The sequence below is a fragment of the Leucoraja erinacea genome, chromosome 26, assembly GCF_028641065.1.
Source record: "Leucoraja erinacea ecotype New England chromosome 26, Leri_hhj_1, whole genome shotgun sequence".
Classification (NCBI taxonomy): Eukaryota; Metazoa; Chordata; class Chondrichthyes; order Rajiformes; family Rajidae; genus Leucoraja; species Leucoraja erinaceus.
The window spans coordinates 23,665,626-23,682,249 of record NC_073402.1 but is presented as its reverse complement, the minus strand read 5'-3'; the positions used below and the strand labels follow the sequence as shown (position 1 = coordinate 23,682,249).

General features: G+C 45.4%; 2 protein-coding genes across 2 annotated transcripts; both read right to left on the bottom strand.

Moving 5' to 3' along the window:
- Positions 1-3,139: 3,139 nt before the first annotated feature.
- LOC129709827 (claudin-3-like) lies at positions 3,140-5,631 on the bottom strand. Its single transcript, XM_055656437.1, has one exon. The coding sequence runs from the start codon at positions 4,554-4,556 to the stop codon at positions 3,885-3,887; it is 672 nt and encodes a 223-aa protein (XP_055512412.1). The 5' UTR covers positions 4,557-5,631; the 3' UTR covers positions 3,140-3,884.
- A 7,418-nt stretch (positions 5,632-13,049) lies between these two features.
- LOC129709828 (claudin-4-like) lies at positions 13,050-16,340 on the bottom strand. Its single transcript, XM_055656439.1, has one exon. The coding sequence runs from the start codon at positions 14,213-14,215 to the stop codon at positions 13,577-13,579; it is 639 nt and encodes a 212-aa protein (XP_055512414.1). The 5' UTR covers positions 14,216-16,340; the 3' UTR covers positions 13,050-13,576.
- Between the last annotated feature and the right edge of the window lie 284 nt (positions 16,341-16,624).

The window sequence follows — 16,624 nt, the reverse complement described above, 5'->3', positions numbered from 1 at the left end:
AACAGCACTTCCTGCCGGCTCCACTCAAAGTGGTAACCCAACTAATTTGGAAATATATCACCTGTCCTTTATGGTCACTGAGTCTTGGGACTCCCTCTTCACCAGCACTGTTTGAGTACCTTCATCAGAAGGACTGCAGTGGTCCAAGAAAACTTCATCACCGCCTTCTCCTTCGCAATAAAGGTCTAGCCAGTAATGCTCAGATCATTACAAATGATTAATTGGCAAAAACAGGAGGGTAAGTGTTCCCATATTTTCAGTGTCACATTAGCCTAATGGGCGGTGAGTTTGTGAAATCCCACTGATGAGGTTTAGCTGAGTTGCGAGACTGCAGCCTGGAAATCATCCACACCACAGCAGTGGCCTGTCAGTGTTGGGGAGATGAATTAAAGATGTCCATCAAACATTGTAGGAAGGAACTGCGGATGCTGGTTTATACTGAAGATGGACACAAAATGCTGGGGTAACTCAGTGGGTCAGGCAGCATTTCTGGAGAAAAAAGCTGGGTGACATTTCGGGTCGGATCCCTTCTTCAGACTCTCTTCCCCTGTCTAACGAAGGGTTCTGACCCAGAAACATAACCCTACCTTTTTTTTCCTAGAGATGCTGCCTGACCCACTGAGTTAGTCCATCCAACAGTAGTGTCCTGTCAGTGGTGAGGAGGTGAGTGAATAGTGCTCATTAAACAGACTCTCTTGCCCTGAACACATTGAGCTTCATGAGTTCTGTGGCAGCTCCACCAATCCAGGCAAGCACAGAGCCTTCCACTTGCTACTGACTTGACTTAACACCAAACAAAACGGCAGAGTAGGCTTTGGGAAGGTGAAGGTTCAAGAGAAAACTGACTAAAAGGTAGAAGCCCGGCTCTTTGACGGTGCACGGATTTGAAAGGCAGCTGGCAGAGCTGTTGCCTCAGCTGGAAGAGACCTGGGTTCAATCCTGATCTCGGGCGCTCGCTGTGTAGAGTTTGCACGTTCCCCCTGTGAGCAGGTTTGTAGGTTCATTGGCCTCTGTAAAATTGTCCCTAGTGTGTAAGATGGGACTAGGGGATAATAAGTGTTCGGCACGGACTAGAAGGGCCGAGTTGGCCTGTTTCCGTGCTGCAATGGTTATATGGTTATATGGTAAGGAGTGGATGAGAAAGTGGGATGACATGGAACTCGTGTGAAGGGGTGATCGATGGTCAGTGTGGACTCGGTGAACTGAAGGGCCGGTATCCATGCTGTATCTCTAAACTAAACTAAACCGGTGAATACGGAGAAAGAAATGCTTTACAGAATTTATAAGATGTAATGATTGGAAAATTGGCCTGATCGATAATACGATAATGCCCCTCCTACTTTGTACGTTTAATGCCGCCAACTGAAAATAAATTTCTAAAAGTTTCGAAACAAATTTAATAGCCCAAAATAGACGTGCCCCTGATATTTGTGGTGTTGGGGAATTTTTCCGTTGTCATAACAAGAGTAGCTGAATATCAAAAGGGCCACAGGTTTGGAAAATAATCACAAATGTTGCTATTTCGATTTATCCCTGTTCAGTTTAGGCCAATTGGTAAAAACCCAAAGAGAGCTGGGGCCAAAACGATACCGGAAATGACCTTTACAGATCAGGCACAAAACTGGAGCTCAGCCCCACAAAAAGATGTTGCGTGTTGGGGGTGGGGTTCAGTTTAGTTGAGTTTAGCTTAGAGATACCTGGTGTTGATCGCTCGGCATGGGGGAGCTGACATCCCCACCGATGCATGAGCTTGATCACCCTGATATGGAGGGCCCAACCGCCAGCTACGGGAGCCAAGATCATCCCGTCGACAGAGGGCTCGAGGCTCCCGACCGTGGGAGAACAAAGAAGGGAAGAGATTGAACTTTTTTTCGCCTTCCATTACAGTGAGGAATGTGGAGGAGTCACTGTGGTGGATGTTCATGTTAAAATGTATTTTGTGTGCTTTGTTGCTTTTGAATGGTATGACTGTACGGCAAATCAAATTCCTGGTGTGTTGCAAAACATACTTGGCTAATAAATTATGATTATGATTATGATTATTACAGCATGGAAACAGGCCCTTCGGCCCACCGACTCCGTGCCGACCAACGATCACACGCACACTAGTTCTACCCTACACACGAGGGACAATTTACAGAGAACAATTGACCTACAAACCCGCACGCCTTTGAGATGTGGGAGGAAACTGGAGAAAACCCACTTAGTCATAGGGAGAACGTGCAAACTCCATACAGGCAGTACCTGTAGTCAGGATCGAACCCAGTTTTCCAGCACGGTAAGACAGTAACACTGAACCTCTACTGCTGTGCCACTGTGCTGCAAATTACAATGTTCAAGACTGAGATGATCACTTCCTAAATCAGTGTGCATTTTCCTTACAGTTCCTTGTTTAAACTTCTCTTGCCATGCCATAGTCATAGAATCGGGGAGTTATCGTGCACGTAAACAGGCCATTTGGCCCAGCTTACCCATGCTGACTAATGTGCCCCATCTACACTAGTCCCACCTGCTCGCATTCGGCCCATATCCCTCTAAACCTTTCCTATCCATGTATCTGCCCACATCTCTTTTAAATGCCCTTAACAAAATGACCTTGATAAACTGATCCTTCAAATCAGCCCGCCTGCAGCCTTTGGCATGTTCCACAAGTACGTCACCCAAAGTTTCCACCCCGTCATCCAACTGTGTGGGTGTGACCGCAACCTATTCCCTTCTTTCTCTAAATGGTGCCTGAGAATCACCTGCAATTAAAGACTGGAATGACTCAACGGGTCAGGCAGCATCTCTGGAGAACATGGATAGGTGACGTTTCGGGTCGGGACCCTTCTTTAGACTGATTGTAATGTGGGGGGTGGGTGGGGGAGAAGAAAGCTGGAAGGGAGGAGGGGGCAAGCAAAGCCTGGCAAGTAATACATTGTTACAGGTGAGGAGGGTTTTTTGATAGGCAGATGGTTGGACAAAGGCCACTACGAACTGCAATGGTTTCACCAGCAATGGTTTCTCTTCCTGATCCTGCACTCTTCCCTCTGGAACTTCCATGATCAATCCCTGCTGCCATCGTTTTTGTATCTACATTCTTCCCCTTGCGATATCATTTGAAAGCCCATAGATTCATATTCAGACTAACAACAGCCACTTCCTTACCACGAGTCAGACACAAAATGCTGGAGTAACACCATGGGTCAATTGATGGGCCGAAGGACCTGTTTCCACGCTGTATCTCTGAGCTAAACTAAATTAAACACAGAAAAGACCACCACTGAATCTACTCTCACTCAACGATTCCATCTAGAGTCCTATTGCCTTCATTAAATTCAGGGTGGTTGTGACATTCCCATTTTCACTATCCATCCCAGGCTGAGGTCAATGCTAATGAACAAATTAATATCGTAGCCAAGATGGAAACCGGGCGAGTCCTATACATAGTTATAGGTATAAAAGGTACACCACTCTGTCACCGATAGAGATGCTAGTTTATTGACAGCAGCATTATCATTATACAGTCTGATCCATAGCACAGTTTAGACAAGACAAGACAAGTCAAGAGAGTTTATTGTCACGTGTCCCTGATAGGACAATGAAATTCTTGCTTTGCTTCAGCACAACAGAACATAGTAGGCATTGCCTACAAAACAGATCAGCGTGTCCATATACCAATATATACGTAAATACACACATGAATAAATAAACTGATAAAAGTGCAGATAACAGATAATGGGCTATTAATTTTCAGAGTTTTGTCCGAGCCAAGTTTAATTGGCTGTGGGGAAGTAGCTATTCCTGAACATGATTGTTGCAGTCTTCAAGCGTGATAGAGTAGCAAAAACAATTGCAAAAACCTTCAATACAAACTAGGAAAGCTCGGGGGGGAGGGAGAGAACTCAGACGTATTCCTTCAGTGGGTAGTCAGATGTAACATTCTGAGTGTGCAGTGAAGGGTGATTGGAAGTGTAACAGTTGCGGGGGCCTTGCCTGCCATCGTTGTCCGTTGGCAAAGAGCAACAGAGGAAGGCTCCTCCGATGCCGAGGAAACAGCTTGCTGACCAGCCCACGTACAGCGCATCTCCCAGCTCCCACTTCAGGTTCTCCGGCAGCAGTGGGTTGTAAAAGTCCCTGATGATGTTGTGTGCGACCCAGGACACGGGGACCAGAACGCACAGCCCGGCCAGGATGAAAAAGGAGCCCCCAACCGTGACTATGTAACCCTTTGCTCTGCGGTCGTTCCCAGCGCCGTAGGTGCACTTCATTCCCACCGTGGCCACCATGATGGCGACAAGCCCGGAGGAGATGGCCAGGCACATGAAGGCTCTCGCCAACTGCATGTCGCCGGTCAGGTCAAGCACAGAGTCGTAGGAATCGCACACCAACCTGCCCGACGTCTGCTGGTAGACACAGGTCATCCAAATGCCTTCCCACGTTACCTCTGTGTTCAGGATGGTGCTCCCGATGAACGGTGTGATCTTCCACTGAGGCATTCCCGTAACCGCACAGGCACAAATCCATCCAATTATCCCAATGAGGAAGCCTAGAAACTCCACACCAGTGCTGCCCATTGTCTTTCCAATTCCTCCTCTTGTCTCTTACGACCAGTCTCTGTCCCTGTCTCTCTCACTCTCTCTTCCGTCTGCTGCTTTCATTCAATGTTTCCGTCTCTGTCACTCCATGGTTTTCCTTTGTCTCTCTTTCCGCGTCTTTTCTTATTGACGTGTCTCACTCTGCCTCTAAACACACGACTTCTTTTGCCTGTCGGACTATCTGCTTCTTTCGCCCTGCTTAGTGTCTCAGTCGGCCTTGCTTGCTTGCTTGCAGTCTATTATCTTCTGTTTCCTTTCTTCTCTCTTGGACCTCTTTCTCTCGGTTCCAGTATTCTGTCCGATCCAACGACGCAGTCACCTGGGTCACATCTGCTCATTCCTGGTTAGAGCTAATGAGCAGATCAAAGGATAACAGGCAATGCACCTGAAGAGATTTTTTTTTTAAAAAGGCACTGTGATGTGCCGTGCCAGGACCTCTGTGTGCAAAGGAAAGCTGAACGATGGCCAGCAGTTTGTAGAACTGTACCTGTCTCAGATATCAAAGGATGGATTTCCACTGTGAGATAGTGGAGAGAGAGAGAGAGAACAAAGAAACAGGGAAATAATAAATACCTTACCAAAGCAATGAAGAGTTCTTATAACTAGGCTGCTAAAGGACAGATGCTAATATATCATGGTATAGCCAGATGAAATCTTCCTGACAATCTATTTGGACCAAGTGCAGCGTGTTCATTATACAACACCTTCATAGTCATTGAAATTGTAATAGAACCGTTCACATCAAATTTCTCTAATGTTAAAGAAATGGAAGTCGACAAATAGGCGGCAAAATTGGAAATATTTTGTTCAAAGTTGGCGTCAATTTGCCTCCAGTCGCCCCGCATATTTATTGGCCTGTCTTATATAAGTTAAATAAAAATCACACCCCAAGAGTCAGGAGACTTGAGTGTTTAATTGTCATATGTAACGGAAAAGGAACAATGAAATTCTTACTTACAGAAATATAGCAGGTCAGTAAATACCGTACTCAGGTAGGTAGACAGGTTCATGGATAGGACAGGTTTAGAGGGATATGGACCAAACACAGGCAGGTGGGACTGGCGTAAATGGGACATGTTTTTTTTTTTGTTTTTTTTGTTTTTTTAAATCAAAAAATTTATTCAATTATTAAAAAATAATATTTACACTACAATAAAACAAGCCAGAACCCACCACCATAAATACAATACAAACATATATCCATAATAAACTATTATACAATTATGATACAATCCTTATTGAGGATACATTCAACACCCTGCGGAGCCCAGCGGTCCCTGAACTCCCTCAGGGTGCCCACAGACAGGACGTATTCCCTTTCTAATCCCACCCGGGCACGGACATATCCCCGGAAAAGGCAGCTGGCCCGGGTAGAGCCCTCCGCCGCCTGGCGCCGTGACTCGCGGATGGCCAGCTTGGCCAGGCCCAGGAGCAACCCAACCAGGACATCTTCAGCCCTACCCTCTCCCCTACGCACAGGGTGTCCAAAGATGAGGATGGTGGGTGAAAAATGCAGCCAGAAGGCAAGGAGCAGCCCCTTTAGATATTCAAACAGTGGCTGCAGCCTCACGCACTCCATGTACACGTGGTACACAGACTCTTCCAACCCGATAAATGGGACATGTTGGGATGGGACATGTGGAAGGCCCTGTTTCTACACTGTATGACTCTATGACTCTAACTATGACTATGACTAACAAATACAATTCAATTAATGAAAAACCCCAATATTAGTGCAAAAAAGCCTGAAGTCCTTAGTGCAACCAGACCAGTTTGCAGTTCCTTGTTTAGTTGGTGTTTGTAGTTGGTGGTTGGGAAGAAACCATTCTTGAACTTGGTTGTCACGGTTTTCAGACTCCTCTGCCTTCATCCTGATGGCAGGAGTGAAACAAGAACATGGCCAGGGTGATGTGGGTCCTTGTTGATGCTGGCTTCCTCTTTGATCCAACACCTTCTATATTGTATTGTATTGTATTGTATATCTTTATTGTCATTTCCTGAGTATTCACATACCCAGAGGAAACAAAAAAACGTTGCTCAACCAGTGTCCATTCAGTGTGCATTAAAAATAAATAGAAATAAAAATACATACATCATGAACAAATTTAACACTCTACTAAACATTCAACAGGCAGCGGCACGGCAGTGGTTCTGCTGCAGTGTGTCCAGGTTGGTGGTTGGTGCTCGACACTTTGGCAGGGGGCAAAGTCCATTTAGCAGTCTTATAGCCTGTGGGAAGAAGCTGAGGAGCATCCTGCTGGTTTTGCAGCTAATGCTCCTGTACCTCTTCCCAGATGGCAGGATGGAGAAAATGTCATGCGGTGGGTGGTAGGGGTCTTTGATGATGGAGATGGCTCTGCTGATACATCTCTTCCTGTATATGTCCAGCAGGAAAGGGAGTGGAGCACCAATAATCCTGCTGGTGGTCTTCACAATCCTGTCTAGTTGGTGCCGTTCGTACGCCTTGCAGCTCCCGAACCAGGAAGTGATGCCGTAGGTCAATGTGCTCTCGATTGTCCCCCTATAAAAAGATCCTTTCACTGGTATAGATAGAACTCAGTACCTATGTTGGGCCGGGAGGTGTCCTATACTTTTTTTTTAATAGTATCCTTTGTTCCTGGACTTTGGCAATAAAGACAAATGCTGATTCAAAGTGAATAATGAAATCTAGATGTGACTTGTACAATACATCCAGACTTTGCTCAATTGGTTTGAAGAGTCTGAGGTAGTGTTGCATTAACACTATTGAATATGTACTAGAAAGTCCCAATATCCCTTTAATAGAAACTGATGTTATTAATAGATCCCATCTTATTGTGTCAGTTATAGTGACCAACACGTGGCATAGATCACATGATCAAATAATCTAAGTGCTGTTTCTACTATTAGATCACAGATACTGCATGGAAACAGGCCCTTTGGCCCACCGAGTCCATGCCGACCATCGATCACCCATTCACACTAGTTCTACATTATCCCACATTCACACACTACACATTAGGGGCAATTGACAGAAAACAATTAACCTATAAACCTGCACGTTTTTGGAATGTGGGAGGAAACCGGAGCACCCAGAGAAAACGCATGTGGTGACAGGAAGAATGTGCAAACTCCACACAGACAGCACCTGTAGTCAGGCTTGAACCAAGGCCTCTGGTGCTGTGAGGTAGCAGCTCTACCACTACGCCATTGTGTGGCCCCCGTGTGAAATGTTTTAATCGGTGTTTTTGAGGTCACATTTTTTAATCATGTTTCTTCCCCTGATTAGCCCAACCTAAAGGCCTCTTCTGATGGTGTGAGATTTTTTTTATTGTGTAGGCTCTCAAATCCATTTGTAATTCCTGCTTCCAAATCAACAGGCCCGGCCTCTGGATATGAGCGAAAAAAAGACACAAAGTGCTGGAGTAACTCAGCGGGACGGAAAGCTTCTCTGGAGAACATGGGCAGGTGACATTTCATGCCAGGACCCTATTTCAGACTTCTGCCCATCAAGGGTCCAAGTGACGCTAATCTCCTTTACCAGTACATGATCTATATCCCTCCATTTCCTACATATACATGTGCTTATTGAAACCTCATTAAGGCCACTGTTGCATCTGCCTGTACCACCATCCCTACCAGTGTTCCATGCTCCCTCTACTCTCTGTGTAAAAACTTGCCCCTTTTAAACTTTGCCCCTCTTACTTTAAGCTATGCCCTCTAGTCCTGGACATTTCCACTCTGGGATAAAGATTCTGACTGTCTCCTCGTGAGCTGTTTGAACCTAACTCAAGTCTAAAGAGGGTCTCGACCCGAAATGTCACCTATTCGTTTTCTCCAGAGACGCTACCTGACCCGTTGAGTTACTCCAGCATTTTGTGTCCATGTTCACTTTAAACCAGCAACTGCAGTTCCTTTCCATACATCAAGCCTTACAATACCACATACAAAGGTGAAATTCCCTTTTGTTCATTTAATTAATTGTTAGTTGGCCTAATTAATGCCTCTGATAAAATATTTGGTGGAGCCTCCGTCAGTTGGTATATAATGTTGCTACGCTGGCTGGTGCGTGACAGTGAACTCAGCACATATCATCTGGCAAAGACCTCATTAATTCAGCTGTGAACACTTTGGCTGGTATTCAGAAGTAACCTGAGGCACTGATATTTATTTGTTGTGTAATGCTTTCCCTTTTCATTAAGTGGAAACATTAGCTAACCCAAAGGAGTTTTCCATTTCACAGCAGGCTGATTTGAACAGAACAATCCTCAATGCCTGATTGAACCGAAATCGTAATTGGGCTGGAAATACTCCTCATCTTTCTGTTTAAACTATGTTAAACTTCAATGTTACTCGTGTAACTTTAAATCCACCTTGGTACGGGATTTCTTACATTTCATTAACTTATTTAGACTTTCAGTGTAAACCTACGGAGTTTTACTTGGAGGTAGACAAAAATGTTGGAGAAACTCATTGGGCGAGGCAGCATCTATGGAGCGAAGGAATAGGTGACGTTTCGGGACCTGAAACACCACCTATTCCTTCGCTCCATGGGTGCTGCCTCACCCGCTGAGTTTCTCCAGCATTTTTGCCTACCTTCGATTTTTCCAGCATCTGCAGTTCTTTCTTAAACAGTTTTACTTGAGAGATACAGAGCAGAAAGAGGTCCTTCGGCCCACTGAGTCTGTGCCGACCAGCGATCACCCCGTACTCTAGCACTTGGGACAATTTACAATTTTACTGAAGGCAATTAACCTACAAAGTTGGGAGGAAACCAGAGCACCTGGAGAAAACCCACAAGGTCACAGAGAGAACGTACATGCTACATACACACAGCGCCCATAGTCAGGATTGAACCCGGGTCTCCAGTGCTGTAAGGCAGCAAAACTACCGCTGCGCTCCCGTGCTGCCTAGGTAATATAAATGATTGGCTCGATCTCGGTCACATTTCCTTTGCAGATTAGCAGTGAGAGTGTAGAGTCTACGGTAAAATAAACAGAGTGAGAGTAATAGGTAACTGAGTGAGAATACATTGTGAATATTTCTAGCTTGTCTCTTTCCTTCAAGAAAAAAGTCCTTTAGTTGGTGCTTCATATCAAAAATCAGCTTCCCGCTCATCTAGAGCCTTGTTGTGATCTTAGCGCAACACAGCCCTACCAGGCAGTAAACCATGTCAAGTCAAATCAGGATGTGTTTATTGTTACATGCACAGGTACAATTAAATTCTTGCTTGGAGTAGCATCATGGGCATATAGACTCGGACAATGCCCCAAACTAGAAACTATGCATAAATTACCCAGACATTCTACAAGACAGGGAAAAAAAAACAAGACATTAGTGCAAGAAAATTAGTAAGCATTCCATGGCAATGTAAGAGTGGACCATTGTGTTCCATTGCTGAGATGGGATTGGAACTGTGTAGGTCGGTCTCTAATCTTACTTCAGCAATGGTAGGACAAATGAGCCAAGTCCTCACCAAGATTGCTCTCATCATCTCTACCATTGAATATCCACTATTTTCACTTCCTATCCATTCCTGGTCTCTGCAGCACCTCAGCTCACCTGCTATTTAAACAGCAACCCATGTCTTTGCTAAACCCAGGCTCAGCGATTCCAGTTCTCACCTCAGAAAACTCCCTCATGACCTTTTGCTAATTCACACCAATTTCTTCTTTCAGCCATCACTTCCTGAACTTGCTAAATTATTTTGAACATTCCTCTCAACATAAACTTTTATTAGTCGCCCAAAAAAATCGCCTAAGTGAGGCAGGCCCTTTAATCACCACTGAGCAGAGGAAGGACGGCACATCTTAATGCGTTACGATGTTTCATATAGTAGCGCCCTTGTGGCCCTTGTGGCCCTTGTGGCTAAAGGGATCAGGGGGTATGGAGAGAGGGCAGGTATGGGATACTGAGTTGGATGATCAGCCATGATCATATTGAATGGCGTTGCAGGCCCGAAGGGCCGAATGGCCTACTCCTGCACGTATTTTCTATGTTTCTATATGTCTCCCAAGGATTATATCAGCCATCTCTGCATTTAATTATGAATATATTTTTCTTTGAATTTATATAGAAAAAAATTAAAGATAAAAGGGAAACTATCAACCTCACAGTATAAAAGCCCAGATACATGGAGACTTCTTGCATTGTTTCAGGAAGTAACTATCTGTAGGAATGTGTTGCTTTCCACAATAATTCAAATTCATCAGATCCCACTGTTCTTTATTTTAAGGTATGATGTGATAACTTTTCTTTAATCTTCACCATTCTCCAGTTCCAGCGGATTACAAGTTCCCGAGTGTTGATCCTGATCCATGTTTCAAAGCTGGTAAACTCCAGGTTCAAATGTTGATCCTAAAAGTAACAAACTAAATTACTTACATCACATTATAAAATCAATCCAATAAAATCCACTATTGAAACTATAGCTTACTTAGAAAATGTGCATACAATACACAATATTTATAATGTGCTTTTAATGTAGTGAAATACCCCAAGGGATTTCAAGGAAACATTTCCATATTATATGAGATAGATGGTGGCCATTTGGTCCATTGAGTCCATGTTGGCTCACAGCACAATTCACTAACTCATTTTCCTTTGAACCTATTCTTTCCACATTCCCATTAATCCCACCAAATTCTACCACTTTAGTTTAGTTTTAGTCTCAGAGATACAGCATAAAAACAGGCCCTTCGGCCTACCGAGTGCATTCTGGCCACGATCACCCGTACACTAGTTCTATCCTACGCATGAGGGGACAATTTACAGAAGCCAATTAACCAACAAACCTACATGTCTTCATGGTGTGGGTGGAGAAAGCCCATGCAGTCACGGGATGAATGTGCAACCTCTGTACGGGCAGCATGTCTTTGGAGTGTGGAGGAAACCGGAGAACCTGGAGAAAACCCACGTGGTCACAGGGAGAGTGTTCAAACTCCATACAGACAGCACCCTTAGCCAGGATCGAACCCGGATCTCTGGCACTGTAAGGCATCAGCTCTACTGCTGCTCCAACGTGCACCCTATTTACACACTAGGGCTGACAATCCATCCCATGCATCTTGGGGATGTGGAAAGAAACCAGAACAGCAGATGGAAAACCATGTAGTTAAATAAAGAACATGCTAGCTCCATTCAAACAGCACCGGATGTCAGAAAATATGACATATCATCACAAGGGGTTATTTGCATTGGTAGCTGTGGCTTGCTCATTGATGTAGGTAGGGTCTAAGGAGCATTTAAAACATTGGATAACAAAGTAGAAACTCGGAAATAAATTAGCAAGAAAACTCCAGAGCTTCGGAACAACCCAAAGTGGCAATCACCATGGAGGAGTGTTAAAATCATCGATACATAACAGGCAGGACTAGCCAGAGATCGAAGATGATCTCTAGTTTGTGGGAAGGAATCAGTTTACATAGGAGGAAATGCCAACGTGCAGGTTTTAATTTACACCATATAAGGGCTGATATCCATACCCATGAATCAGGGGATCTCGGGAAAGAAACCAGAACAGCAGTGGGAAAACCATGTTTTTCCCCCCTTAGTCCCATGCAAACTCCATACCAAACCCTCCACCGGATGTCAGAATCCATATGCCTATCCAATTTATATCATCACAAGGTGTTATTTGCATTGGTAGCTGTGGCTTGCTCATTGATGTAGGTAGGGTCTAAGGAGCATTTAAAACATTGGATAACAAAGTAGAAACTCGGAAATAAATTAGCAAGAAAACTCCAGAGCTTCGGAAAGTTAGCCAAAGGCGCAATCACCAATGGAGGAGTGATTAAAATCATCGATACGATAAAAGGCAGCACTGGCAGAGAACAGAGATGTCAATAGTTTGTGGGACCGGAAGAGTTTACATAAGGAGGAAATATGCCACGGGAGGTTTTAAAATAAGGCTGAGAATTTTAAAACTGAAGTATGCTCGACTCAGACTCACTAAAGAGTACAGGAGTAATGTGTGAATTGGATGATGTACATTAGGATATGGAGAGCAGAGTTTAGTTTAGTTTGGAGATACAGTGCGGAACAGGTTCTTCGGACGCCGAGTCCGCGCTGACCAGCGATCCCTGTACACTAGCACTATCCTACACATTAGGGACCATTTACAACCTTTACCGAAAACTTGTACATCCTTGGAGCGTGGGAGGAAGCCGGAACACCCGGGGAAAAACGACGCGGACACAGGGAGAATGTACAAACCTCATACAGACAGCACCCGTAGTCAAGATCATAGTCAATGTCTCTGGTGCTGTAAGGCAGCAACTCTAATGCTGCGCCATCTTGCCGCCCCTGGATGAGTTTGTGTTTACAGAATTAGGAAGGCGAAATGCCGACCAGAAGTTGGAGAGGTGCAGAATATGAGGAAGGAAATCCTAAAGCTAAAAACTTCGACGGAACGATATCTGGCGGATTGTTTAATATTAATATTAATATGCTAGAGGCCAAAATTGGAAGTGCGGAGATGTTGAAGCACTGTACAGTTTATGGTGGTTACAGAGATAGGGAGAGGTGAGACCCAGTATAGATATCACCACAAGGATAATGGGTTTTTTTTAAAGTGAAAGCCTTCATATACTCGAGTCAATATAGGTAGAGTGGATGATACAGTAAATGGTTGGAATTAGTTTTTTTGTTTGAGTTTTAGAGATAGAGCACGGAAACAGGCCCTTCAGCCCACCCTCGATTCCCATACACTACTAGCACTATCCTACACACCAGGGACAATTTAGAATCTTTACTGAAGCCAATTAACCTACAAACCTGCATGTCTTTGGAGTGCGGGAGGAAACCGGAGCACCCGGAGAAAACCCACGCGGTCATGGGGAGAACACTCAAACCCCGCACCGCAGATCAAACCCGTACTCAGGATCAAACCGCGCCGAATTAGTTGTAGCAAACCTTACAAAGTGCAGATTATTTGCTGAGTTCAAGTGTGGAGAATGCAACAGTGGGCCAAGCAAACTAGGCTCAGTGAAGGACATGATGGTGGGTTCCAGCAGGGATCGTTACCTGTTTCCGGGAGCTGTGGAATGATAACGAGTGAGATTCCTTGGATACCCTTTTCTCTTTACGCTGTCCTCTGCGCCGGAGCAGCAGAGAATGCCTCCTCCAAGGACCAGGACACACGTTGAACCCCAACCCAGGAACAGAGCGTCACCCAGCCCTGCCTTCATGGAGCGGGGCACCAAGGGGTTGTAGAAGTCGGCCACGATGTTGGCAGCGGTCCAGGAGACTGGAATCAGGACGCACGTCCCGGCCAAGATGAAGAGAACCCCTCCAGTCACAACCAGCAGAGCTTTGAATCTCTCCTCGTCCTTTGCAAACTTGGTGCATTCCATGCCTGCACAGCTCAGCACCATTGCTAAGATGCCCAGTGCCGCTGCAAGGCACATGAGAGCTCTGGCGGCCTGGAGATCGGAGGGCAGTCCTAGTAGTGAGTCGTACACGTCACAGCTCAGGAGACCCCCGCTGTCATTGATGCAGCTCATCCAGATGCCCTCCCAGCCTTCCTGCACCGTCAGGATGGTGCTGCCGTCCACATTCCGCGTCTTCCACTGTGGACTTGCCATAGAGAAACAGGCCATGAACCAGCCCACCACGGCAGTGATGAAGCCCACCACCTGGATGCAAGCATTTGCCATCATTACCTGGGCAAGTACCCCGGCACTTCCCAAAAAATCCTAACAGTTTTCCAAAGGTGTCGCTTTCCGGAGTTCAGGAATAACTGAAGCCAGTCAAAACCAAACTGGAGAGGAATTATCCCAGTGTGGAAATAAAGGTTGTTAACTCCACAGGCGATGACTAAAGAAGGTGATCGCCTACTGCTCCATGTAATATCGGATAGATTTCAGCGTGCGGGCAGGAGGGAGGGGGTGGGCAGGACCAGGAGGACAGATTGGATAATTAATGACTGATTAAATGGGCCGTCAGTCTGAACTGCAACCAAATGGCAGATTGCCAGTAATGGATATGTGAAGTGGGTAGCTGTGGCTTCTAATGATGCAACAGAGTAAAGAAAGGGAGAGTGTAGGAACAGGCACTTCGGCCTACAATGTCCGGTTAAACCAATCTCCTCTGCCTGCAATGGATAGACTCGGCTTGTACTCGCTAGAATTTAGAAGATTGAGGGGGGGGATCTTATAGAAACTTACAAAATTCTCAAGGGGTTGGACAGGCTAGATGCAGGAAGATTGTTCCCGATGTTGGGGAAGTCCAGAACAAGGGGTCACAGTTTAAGGATAAGAGGGATGTCTTTTAGGACCGAGATGAGAAAAACATTTTTCACACAGAGAGGGGTGAATCTCTGGAATTCTCTGCCACAGAAGGTAGTTGAGGCGAGTTAATTGACTATATTTAAGAGGGAGCTAGATGTGGCCCTTGTGGCTAAAAGTATCAGGGGGTATGGAGAGAAGGCAGGTACGAGATACTGAGTTGGATGATCAGCCAAGATCATATTGAATGGCGGTGCAGGCTCGAAGGGCCGAATGGCCTACTCCTGCACCTATTTTCTATGTTCCTATGTTCTATGCACATGACCCATTTCTCTCTGTTCCCTGCATACTATGTGACTTTCTCAAAGCCTCTTAAACGGCACTATCGGATCAGGGCGGCACAGTGGTGGATTGGTCGAGTTGCTGCCTCCCAGCGTCAGAGACAAGGGTTCGACCCTAAATACGGGCGCTGTCGGTACAGAGTTTGCACGTTCTCCCCTTGACCTGCGTGGGTTTTCCCAGGGAGCTCCGGTCTCCTCCCACGCTGCAAAGACATAGAGGTTTGTGGGCTAATTGACTTGGCAAAATGGTCAAATGTCCCTAGTGTGTGTAGATGGTGTTAATGTGTGTGAAAGTGAGGGGGTCGCTGGTCGGCGCAGACTTGTTGGGCCAAAGGGCATGTTTTCGTGCTGTATCTCAAAACTAAACTAAAAAGAGAGATATGTTTAAGAAGGAACTGCAGATGCTGGAATAATCGAAGGTAGACAAAAATGCTGGAGAAACTCAGCGGGTGAGGCAGCATCTATGGAGCGAAGGAAATAGGTGATGTTTTGGGTCGAGAGAGAAAGCTAAATCCGTCTCCACCCCTCAGTCCTGCCAGCTCGTTCCAGGCACACACCATTCTGTGAGTAAAAAGGTTGTCCTACTCATCTCTTTTAAATTTTGCTAACCTTCAAACTATGCCCTCTAGTCTTTCACATTTCCACCCTGGGGAAAACAATCTCACTGACTGATATACTTCTATCAAGTCTTCCTTCAGCATTGGGTGCTCTAGAGAAAACAATCCAAGCCAACCGATCCTTGTAGCTAACACCCTCTCATCCATGGTATTGCTGATCCAGGCCAATGATAATGCCGCTTCTCAATGGAAGAGCCCAAATGTGGAGGTCTAGAAGGGAATTTATCTTTGACGATATTCTCTGGTTTATGGTTGCAAAGATGCAGGAAATAATTCGTTAAGAAAATAAGAACACACTTGTCCCCAAACATGATCCAGCGTTTGATAATATCATGGCAAATCTTCAACTTCAGCACCCTACATAATCAATTGTCAGTCTTGATACTCTTACTGATATGTTTTCTGAAGGCACGTGTCCATTGAGTTTAGCTGAATTCCACGGCCCCACCCCAATCGTGTCGAGTAGATGGGCCTCCTTTGCTCTGGTTGCAACCTGCCCATGAGAAAATACACTGACAATAAGGAAGGTGAAAACAAACCTTCTTGACTACTTTAGAATGGGTTAGGACTTGTCCATATCGCAAAGGGCAGAGATTGAATATATTGTTACTTCTTCATGAATGGGTCTTATCATTCCTACCATTGGGCGGAGATCGTTGTAGACCGAACAAACATGTCTAGGGCCGCAATCAAGCTTGGGCTGAAGTGGCAGTAGTGCCGCTGCCTTACAGCGCCAGAGACCGGGTTCGATCCTGACTACAGGTGCTGTCTGTGCGGAGTTTGCACTTTCTCCCTGTGACTGCATGGGGTTTCTCTAGGTGCTCCGGTTTCCTCCAACACTCCACCGGTGTGCTGGTTTGCAGGTTAATTGGATACTGCAAAAT

Coding starts and splice junctions, on each gene's coding strand:
- LOC129709828 (XM_055656439.1), bottom strand. CDS start 14,215: ATGATGGCAAATGCTTGCATCCAGGTGGTGGGCTTCATCACTGCCGTG.
- LOC129709827 (XM_055656437.1), bottom strand. CDS start 4,556: ATGGGCAGCACTGGTGTGGAGTTTCTAGGCTTCCTCATTGGGATAATT.